This window comes from Pangasianodon hypophthalmus, chromosome 30, assembly GCF_027358585.1.
Source record: "Pangasianodon hypophthalmus isolate fPanHyp1 chromosome 30, fPanHyp1.pri, whole genome shotgun sequence".
Taxonomy (NCBI): Eukaryota; Metazoa; Chordata; class Actinopteri; order Siluriformes; family Pangasiidae; genus Pangasianodon; species Pangasianodon hypophthalmus.
Window position 1 is genome coordinate 984,485 of NC_069739.1, and position 11,094 is coordinate 995,578.

Below are 11,094 nucleotides of genomic sequence, written 5' to 3' on the forward strand. Positions count from 1 at the left end.
GAATACAGTGTTTCTCTAATGTCTACAGAGTTTCAAGAAATACCTCATATTTTGGATGCTAACATTGTCACAATCAAATGACTTATGGCTCAAATGGCTCTGGTGGTTTTATAGTTTAAAAATTAGTCACGCCCCCTGAGTTTGAGTGGCAGCATATGAATACATATGATGTCATGCCATGTTGGAACAAAAGACCTAGTACTTACTAGTGAAAGAGTTAAACCTGTCATTATGCAAACTTGTGTGTAGCAAAGTCTCAATTAAATATCAACACAAAGTTTTTATGTTGAGAACCTGCCCTCTGGATAAAGAATAAGTGTAAAAATGGGTAATTAAACATTTTCAGAATAAATTATGATTCCATATTAATTGTGTGTCGCTGTCTCTTCATGGCTTGGACCCAAAAAAATTTCTCCAGCTACAGTAAAGGAACATGTTGTTACATGTTGACACTATATGACACAGTATGATTATCATAAATAGGAACTGTTGATGGGATATAATCTCAATCCTATTTGTTGTTGGTAGCTCAGCAGTTAAGACCTTGGCCTATTGATTGGACGGTTGTGAGTTCAAATCCCAGCACTACCAAGCTGCCAATGGTGGGCCCCTAAGCAAGGCCCTTAATCCTCAACTGCTCAGTTATATAAATGTAAACTGCTCTGGATAAGGATGTTGTGTTCTATTCTGTCAAGCTAAAGTTGTCTTTTAGTCACTTACTAACATGGACAAAGTGCAAGTAGGGATGTGTCATTCAACATCTCACAACACAGTGGTATTGTCTGGCTTTAGGGAAACTTAAAATGTCCTGTCCCATTTCTTATGACTTGTACAGGTGTTATGAACTATCTACTATTAACTAAGACTTCCTGAAAGCCCTGGTCCTTCCCCTAGCTTACAGTCTCTTCATTGGACTCGTGGAGTGCCCTTGCTTTCTGTCAAGGTAAGTGGGGAATGTTTTGAGTTCCCTAATATTAAACAAAATCTATCAATGTATGGTCGACCTAGCTAACATTAGATAAGTACATAGATAACATTATACAACAGTTTCCGGTCCACCAATTTGATTGGACAAGCAGTGTTCCAAGATATATGCAGATATAACAACACTGGTATATTTCTGGTGCACACACGTACAGTAAGATATAAACTGCAGGAAATACAGATCTCTCTGGATTGGAGAAAGGCACACAGTGATCAGATTGGTTTAACTCCATCAGGTTCGTGAATCCAGTGTTTACAACTACAGTTTAATGAAACAACTTAGTACAAATTAATGGTCCAAGTAGTTAACATTGGAATTTCTCTGATGTTTTTATAGAAATTGATCACAGCATCAATTTTGATTGATGCCTTAATACATATGATGTCATTCCTTGTTGGAACAAATGGCACAGAAGTGTGTTTGCTCCTTCTATTATAAAAAACTTTTTAAACATATTAACCTGTGCAAAGAAACAAACATACCAAAATTTGTTACATTTTTGTTGAAGCAGCATCACTACAAAGACCACAAACAGATGTAACAGCATCACTCAGAGCAGAGCTTTCTCTTTAATAAAGATCCACAACTACTGGGACCTTTAGCAGGGCCCTTAAACCTTGCAGTAGTGTTGAATAAATACATCAGCCAAATGGGTAAAAGTAAATGTAATGAAGGGTCAGACTGGACATGCTGGATAGCAGAACACTGGTCAAACTCACAGCCATCATACTCAACCAATCCCACCCATTTCATGGCACAATCAGTGCACAGAGGAGGACACTGAGTTACAAGTTTTAGTCAAGCACAGCATTAGCTCCTCCAGCTGAACTTGGATACTTGCACTGCTCTGTATTTTGCCTATATGAATAGTCGCATACACTGTCACTTAACTTGTTTCACAGTAATTACAGTAAAGTTACTGACTCTTGATGAGACATATGCCACAATAAACATAAAATGTAAAAGGTTATCATCCAGAAGGGTTCACTTCTAATTTTCTTAAAAGGGAAAAATTCTTGACTCTTGACAGGTTAAATCTGAATGCAGTTAACCATCTTCCCAACATAATCACCACAATTCAGTGAGTGCTGTATAATAGCAAATGTTGTGCATTCAGTAAACAATGATTCTCAAGCGCAATCACCAACTACAAAAGTAGAACCAGCCATGTTCAACCCTCACAACTCCCATACTTGTTTTTGACCTAAACAAATTCTACTGCCAATATGAACAACAATATCCAATATTCAAATAACAACCCCTTGTCCTCCCTTTCCTTTCTTTAGCCTGTTCCCTGCATCTTCAGGTCCCTGTAGTTACCCCATATCTCTGATATCTCTCTTAGTTCCCCAGATTCACAACCCAGCACCTCTGTGAACGGCCATGACACCTCTCATCTCTGAGGTCCAAGTCTGCAAAATTTTCAATAAACAAAATGTTAGGAAAGCTGCAAGACTAGATAGAGTATCACCAGGTATACTAAACACTGTGCCAACCAACTGGCCCCTGTTTTCACCACCATATTTAACCTTAGGAATATGTACCATTCCTACCTGCTTTAAGACGTCAATAATTGTTCAACAGCCTGAGTTGCCTTAACATGCCTTAAAATGCCTTAACATGACTAAATATCTGTACAACACTGTAGATTTGATTTACAAATATGAGATGTGTCTTCACATGTGAATGCTGTATAGAAAATTATTCACAAGCATTGAAAAATAAATATAATTTTACTACTGCTTCTTTGTTATCACAAAAAAAAAAGAAACATCTTTCCTCTCAGAAACATATGGTTACCTGGTTGGGTGGCATGATCAGAAATTTTCTGGCTCTGTGTCCTTGCTCTGGCAGTTGATGGGACTGAGCAGGTAGCTGATGAGCTTCTTAGCAGTACAGATTACTTGTTGTAATAGTGTAACAATCTCACGGGTTCGGGCAGAAATGAGGAAGCAGGAGGCAGGCTTAGAACAACTCAGAGGCGATTTAATCTCATTTTTTTGTCCGGTTTCAGTGGTGTATTTAAGTTCCACACACACATACACCTGCACGCATATGGCTCTGTGCTGGTTCGTGCTCTCTCTCTCAAGGTGCTCATCTGTCTCTCTTTTACCCTCGCCCCTGCTCACTGCAACACAGAATACTCGTTAGTCAAATTTCCCGCATTCCTTACCACTCACCTTCTACGGCTACGCCGTCCATTCACAAATCGGTGCTCGACCATGCCATCGCTTCCACATACCCCCACTGGCAGACTCAGGCCGGGGAGCCATGCGGCTTGCCGCCGACTCCCCCCCGCAGAGAGAGGAAATCCACCACAGCCATCTGCACCCCCCAGGCCTGTGGACCACCTCGAACTTAAATGGCTGAAGTGCCAGACACCAACGAGTGATTCGCACGTTGGCATCCTTCATGCAGTGGAGCCACTGGAGCGGAGCGTGGTCCGAACAGATGGTGAAAGCCCATCCCAAAAGATAGTATCGGATGGTGAGGACAGCCCACTTGATGGCCAGACACTCCTTCTCTATCGTGCTGTATTTGTGTCTCACGCCGAGAGCTTGCGGCTGATGTACAGCACGGGGCACTCCTCTCCCTCCACCACCTGGGACAACACAGCCCCCATCCCTCTGTCCGATGCGTCCATCTTCAAAATAAAAGGGAGAGAGAAGTCAGGAGAATGCAAAAGTGGTCTGCCACAGACTGCAGCTTTTACCTGAGTGAAAGCCTGCTGGCACGGCTCTGTCCACCGGACCGGATTTGGTACTCCCTTTTTAGTGAGATCAGTCAGCGGGCTGGATATGTCCGAATAGTTAGGCACAAACCTACAATAATAGCCAGCCGGCCCTAGAAACTGTCTCAGCTCCGTTTTGTCTTGGGTCTCGGGCAGGCTGCAATCGCTGCTGTCTTGTCAATTTGGGGGCGTACCTGCCCATGACCCAAGTGGAAGCCCAGATACCGTACTTCCACCCATCCAATCGCACACTTCTTTGGGTTCGCCGTGAGTCCCGCTCATCTCAGCGATCTTAGGACAGCCCTCAGGTGCTGCATGTGCCACTGCCAATCATTACTGTAGATAATATCATCCAAACAAGCAGCGGCATAAGCAGCATGCTGGCAGAGGATTCTGTCCATGAGTCACTAGAATGTCGCGGAGGCTCGAAACAACCCAAAAGGAAGAGTCATGACTTGGTGTAACCCAATCGGAGTGGAAAAGGCTGTTTTTTTTCATGAGATTTTGGAGTCAAGGGGATCTGCCAATATCCCTTTGTCAAATCCAGTGTCAAATAAAAGCAAGCCGCACCTAACCAATCAAGCAGTTTGTCAATGCGAGGCATTGGGTATGCATCAAACATAGACAGCATTGACTTTTCTAAAGTCCACACAAAACCAGACAGTCCCATCAGCCTTGGGCACCAAAACCACTGAGCTGCTCCAGTCACTGTGGGACTCCTCGAGTACTCCCATGTTGAGCATAGCTTTGAGTTCCTCCTGAACCACATTTTTTCTTGTGTTCGGGCAGACAATAGGGGCAGCTGCGTACTACTACTCCTGGAGTTGTCTCTACGTGGTGCTCTATGAAATCACTGTGACCGAGGAGAAGCAAGAACACATCGGAAAACTCCACTTGCAATTTTGTAACGTCCGTGATTTGGGACGGAGAGAGGTGGTCTCCGTAAGGGACCAGGGTGGATTGAGCTGCCGTTTTTAGAGTTACTTCTGATCCTAGCTCCTTCCTCTCCAAAACAACCATCGCCAAATCCATAGGAACCTCCAGCCTCCCTCCACGGTCTAAGGGGTTAAGGGGGTACACCTGCCACGCATCATCTCTATCCATTCGCCTTACTTCATAGTCGACATCCACAACCAGTCATGTGACCTCAAAGGGCCTTTGCCACTTGGCAAGTAATTTCGAACTCAACGCAGGTAGTACAACGAGCACTTTATCTCCTGGTGCAACCTCCCATAGCCGAGTACCCCTGTTATACAGATTAACGTTCTTAATTAACGGTGTAGCAAATTCTCCTGTGTTATATGGCTTAAAGTGTGGAGTTTTGCTCTCAGGTCAAGAACATACTGAATTTCATTTTTACTGATGGAATGTCTCTCTTCCCAGTTTTCCAGAATCACATCGAGCACGCCGTGAGGCTTCTGCCCTTAGAATAACTCGCCGGGTAAAACCCCATGGAGGCTTGCGGGACCTCTCGTTCTGCAAATAACAGGGGGTCTAGCCACTTATCCCAGTTTCACACATCATCGTGAATAAACTTACAAATGATGTTTTTCAACGTTTGATTGAAACATGAATTACATGCAGAGATGTTCTGCAGAGGCCCTGCTTCCGGGTATCGCATTGCATAGTTCACTAGAACCACTACAAAGCGATTCCCTTGTGTAGTTCACTCTAATGGCCTGATGAGGTCCATGCCAATTGTTTTGAAGGGGACCTCAATTAATGGGAGTGGGCGCAAGGGTGGATGGCCGGCGGATTCCCCAGCTGACATTCGCAACATGCCATGCACCATCTGCAAACATTGCCGCGAATGCCCAGCCAATAGAAGCAGGTCATGAGACGGTCCAGCGTTTTATCCTGTCCTAAGTGCCCCACCATCGGATTATGGTGAGCTGCCTGGAATAATAATCCCTGACGGCTCTTCGGAACCAACAACTAGGTAAACTCCTCTTGTGTTTGAGTGTCCTGCGTCACTCGATATAACCTGTCTTTAATAGTCGAAAAATAGGGGTGGGAGTGCGCAGCATTAGACTGAATTTGCTGACCATCAATTACTCTCCCTTGGTCGAAGGTGTGCTTGAGGCTCTCATTGCACGGCTGCTCCAAGGGGAAATCCTCAAGGGAAATCCCCACCAACAAAGGAGGAGCAGAGCTACCCCTGCTCTCAATGTCCCCCTGACGTGCAGCTGACGTTGACGGCCTCGGCACCGCCTCCCCAGCCAATGCTGAACACATCCCACACTGTTTCCCACTACTGCAGGACCCATCCACAAACATTTATTTCGCTAATGCTCAGAACCCTGGCCAATTAGTTGCCAGCATTATTGGATGGGTGAGGCGAGGACTAACCCGCCACCTATACTCTATTTTTGGTCCCAGAAATGAATAAGGACTGGCACAAGCGGATATTCATGAACATCCCTGTGCACACACCTCACCTTCATCAAATGTGCCTTTCCCAATGCCTCACCTTGAACCAAGCATTGATGGATTGAGGTCTGGTTACAGCCTGAATCCACCAATGCGTGATATGTACCCCCTTGAACACTCACTGGTATGCGGTACGTCCTGGCTCGATTGGGGGTTGCCTACGGCGCATCAGGGATCCGGACCAATGCCCGCACATCCATCACGGGGCAGTGGTCTTGGGTATGCCAGGGCTCCCTGCAGCGCCAGCACACAGGCCCAGACCTTACTCCCACACCTGCGTCCCCGGATTCACCCACCTGGGGGAGAGAGGAGACAGACACAGGGGGAGAGGAAGGAGAAGGGAAAGCACAGGTTTGGGAAATGGGTTTCGGGTTTAGGGTGAATTAGCCCCCATTTTCGTGGAGCTGGCACAGAGAAAGGGAGAGAAGGTGGGAGAGAGACACGAGAGCGAGAGAGAGAGATGGAGAAGGGAGGGGCTCACCTGCTCCTGGATACGCTGCCATGTGGTCCTCTGCCAGCTGGACGGACTCTTTGAGAGATGCCAGTCAGTGCCACTGGACCCACTATGCCATCCCTTCCGGAAGTTGGGCGACGAACTGCTCCACGAGGTTGATCCCACCACCCCAGCAGGTGTCCCGGAGTTTCTGGGTCAATGCGAATGGGTGGCGGATCTCACGGAAGGTCAGCATCCATAAGTGCTGATGGTGATGTTCTGGGGTGCAGCCAACCTGTTACAAAACAGCCCATTTCAGTTCCGTGTAGACCAGCATGTTGGCGACTGGCAGCTGCTGGGCCGTGAGTTGGGCTTCACCTGTCAGGAGCGGCAACAGACTAATACGGGCTGCACACACTGATCCTCGGGCCAGCCCCACGCCACTGTGGAGCACTCATACAGTTCCAAAACCGCTTTCCGATCGTCCTGTGGTCCCATCTTGGTCAGGGCGGCGTGGCTCCACAGCTGTGGTCCCAACCTGCCGGACCAGGCCCTGGAGCACCTGCCGATCCACTGCCTTGATGTTGAGCAGCTCTGTGATTCACTGCTCTTGGTCTCAGTGTATCCCGGGTTTCAGCACCAGCGTAACAATCTCACGGGTTTGGGAGGAAATGAGGAAGCAGGAAGCAGGAGGCAGGCTTAGAACAACTCAGGGGTGATTAATTCTCAATTTTTTTCTTGTGCTTTCAGCGGTCTATTTAAGTTCCACACACACATATACACCCACATGCACATGGCTCTGTGTTGGTTCGTGCTCTCTCTCTCTCTCGAAGCACTCATCTCTCTCTCTTATCCTCGCCCCCACTCACTGCAACACAGAATACTTGTTGGTCAAATTCCCCACAGATGTGCATTCTTCACCACTCACCTTCTCTGGCTCCGCCTTCCATTCACAAATCGACAATTGAACACACTCCCGCTTGTCAACAGGCAGGTACTAACAAACCAAAGATCCCCAAGAGAACTTGCCACAACAACAGCTTCTTCCTGTGTGCTATCAACCTCATCAACCAAGACCAATGATGTTTTCTGGGTTATCGACTCATACTTATTTAAGCTGGGCAGTTTATCACCTAACTTATTAACACTATATTTATTAGATAAAACAATAATGGGTGGGCTACAATAACTAGTGCAATACCAATGCCTGTGCTGAATGCACAGCACATACTATTTGGACACTATCTCAAAGAATGTACCTACAGATTGTTTTTCACTCATAAAATCTGATCTGTCTCATGCTGTGTTGTACTTTACAATCAAGCAAGATCAAAATAAGAATAACAATGCACGGGATAATGTCAGGTGAGCAAACACTGAGCGCTACTTTGTGAAGTGTGTGTGTGTGTGTGTGTGTGAGTGTGTGTGTGAGACCTATTTATGTGATGGTGAGTGATTAGGAACAGGTAGCTGAGTTCAATTCTGGAGTGGAAGTGATGCTACTAAGAAACAGTGTAGTTTATCACCTAATGTATTAATACTATATTTATTAGATAAAACATTCATATCTGGAATATACGTGTTATTGTTTTGCACTTGTAAAGTCTAATCTGTCGCTGTATCTGTATGTTCACTTGTTGTACGTTAGATGTCTACAGCAGCAATCACACCAAGAGAAATTCTGATACATATCTGTGGATCTCTGATCACATAATTTATTGGCGAATAAAGTGTGTTCTGATTCTGATAAGTAGTGTGAGCAAAGGGGAAGTGTTTTTTTTTTTTCTTCCAGCACTCTGTCTCTAAGCTTTTTCCATGGTATGGTATGGTATGGCTGTAATTTCTGTCTGCCATGTGGGGTTTGAAAAGCCATCTGTCATTTAGCACTCTGTTATTTGGTTGATTTTTTTTAAGGGCACACGTCATTTAAGGCAACCTTAAAGCATTTGGCAATCATGGAATCTAGCCATAGTTCTAGATTCGCTTTCACCATCACCCTTTGAACCTTTGGAGGTTTTAGCCCTCTGCTGTTAAAAAAAATCTGTTCTGATACTCATGCTGATATCTACTAAGCAAGTAAGCAGGCTTCAAGTGTTATCTGTGTACCCCTTCTGTACACACTTTATCTTGGGTCACACCAAGGTTACACTGCCACCTTACCATGCTTTCCTTCCTAAAGTTAGTGATTCGTCCATACTGATTCTGTTTCAGTGGTTATTTTTAAAATTTTTCCTAACTCATACTTTATCTTTTTATTTTAATGTAACATGCATATTAGTCATATTTATGATTTAAATTAGGCCAAAGGGCTTTTCCTCTATACATACTTTTAATGTCACATGCACATTGCAGTCATAATATGAAAGTTTTAAGACTTTTATAAAATGTGCAAACTGTATTTGTAATGCAATGTCAGAAAACACAGGCATTCACTCAGCATTCTCATCTGCCTTTAAAATGCCTTAATATGCCTAAATATCTGTACAACACTATAGATTTGTTTTACGAAGATGAGGTGTCTTCGCATGTGAATGCAGTAGTAAAATTATTCACTAGCATTGAAAAATAAATATATTTTTACTATTGCTTCTTTGTTATTTCATAATTGTGTCTGTAGGAGAGATTACATGTTAAGAGAGAAAAGAAATTGTAAATTTCAAAACTCTTAAATTATAATAGTAATCTATTTTCCAATTTTAACATCAACTGTTTAAAAAATAACTTATTCATTTATTGTGATAAGTCTTTTTCTTTTGAAAACCTGTTTGTATTTGGCCTATATATGTTAATCCGTACAATTCTTGACATTCACTGTATGTTATTATGTAATATGATACAGTATAATATATATATAATATTGAGGGGCGATTTGATTTGTTACAGAAGTTTAAATTATATATAATATAATAGCAATATTGGGCCATGTGATCAGAAGAAGCAAAAAAGTTTATCAATGATAGAACATTTATTAATGCAGAGTTCAGTGGGAATATTTGCAGAATTATTACAGCAATATAATATATAATATAACAGCAATATTTAGGCACATTATCAGAAGGTATGAAAAAAGGTTTTTCATGAAAGAACATTTATTAATGCAGAGTCTGTTTGGAATATTCGCAGAGTTATACTTAATTTAATGCACCTCCTAAACCACGGGTAAAACAGAGCATAAATAAGCGGATTAATGGTGGAATTAAGACAAGCCACAACCACAAGTTTCTGAATTGTTTCTGTCGGTATTTCAATAACATTACCTAACAAACCGTAAATAACATATGGAAGTAAACAGATCAGAAACACAGACACTAAAATGCCGAGGACTTTAGCTGCTTTTCGCTCAGATTTCATTGAGTGTGAGGTGATTTTCTGTGTTTTGGGCTGTGTGTGATTATTAAGCTCTCTGATAGCAGTGGCATGTTTCTTAGCAATCACAAAAACTAGAGTATACAATATGATTATGACAGAGAGTGGAAATATAAATGATACAACATAATCAATTACAGTCCAAACCTCATTGAAAAAGAGAAAACACTCTCCAGGACACATTACAGAACTTGTGAAGTTTCCATTGAAATATATGAGTGCCAAGATGTAGGCCCCCAGCAGAGACCAGTCAAAAACAATTACAATACAAGTGATCCTCACAGAGACACTGTTCATGTAGAGAAAGGGGTTTGAGAGAGCCAAATACCGATCCACAGCAATCAGAGCGATATTATAGATTGATATGTTTATGAGGAAACCACTAATCAACCAAAAGATGGTGCAGAAACCTCTCCCAAAAATCCAGCATGTTTCAATAGTCCAGATTAACACTGGTGGCATTACAAAAACGCCAACAAGGAAATCCGACACAGCCAGAGAGAGCACGAGCGTGTTGGTCGGTGTGTGAAGCTGCTTGAAGTGTAAAACAGAGATGATGACAAGCAGATTTCCACACACTGTTAGCAGAACCACAGCAGCTGAACACATGTACAGTAAGATATAAACTGCAGGAGATACAGATCTCTCTGGACAGGAGAAATGCTCACAGTGTTCAGTCTGATTAAACTCGATCAGGTTCATGAATACAGCATTTCTCTAATGTCTACAGAGTATAAAGTAAACTAGTAACAGTAAAAAGTCATAATCAAATGATGTATGGCTCAAACAGCAGTAGTGCTTTTATAGTTCAGAAATTGAACACGCCCCACTAATTTGAGTGACAGCATAATACATATGATGTCATGCCTTGTTGGAACAAAAGGCCTAATCTAAATATCAACAGAGTGTCTCCTGATGTGCTCTTGACGGGACAGATGGGATGCCTTTGCTTTGTGTCAGGGTAAATGGAGAATATTTTAAGATCATTAATACGAAATCAAATCCATCCATGTATGTTCAGTGTAGTGAACATTAGACAACTATATAGCTAGCATCAGTTAATTATATTTATTAGGAATGCCACCAAAAAAACAAAACTTCTCACAAAATGGTCAAAAACAGAAAAGATAAGAAGGATGAAGATGTTGA

At 42.9% G+C, this 11,094-nt stretch overlaps 1 protein-coding gene across 1 annotated transcript; it reads right to left on the bottom strand.

Moving 5' to 3' along the window:
• Positions 1-9,654: 9,654 nt before the first annotated feature.
• LOC113543377 (trace amine-associated receptor 13c-like) lies at positions 9,655-10,647 on the bottom strand. The gene has a single exon (XM_026941540.3). It carries the CDS (start codon positions 10,645-10,647, stop codon positions 9,655-9,657), a length of 993 nt encoding a protein of 330 aa, XP_026797341.3.
• Positions 10,648-11,094: the final 447 nt, after the last annotated feature.

Coding starts and splice junctions, on each gene's coding strand:
- LOC113543377 (XM_026941540.3), bottom strand. CDS start 10,647: ATGAACCTGATCGAGTTTAATCAGACTGAACACTGTGAGCATTTCTCC.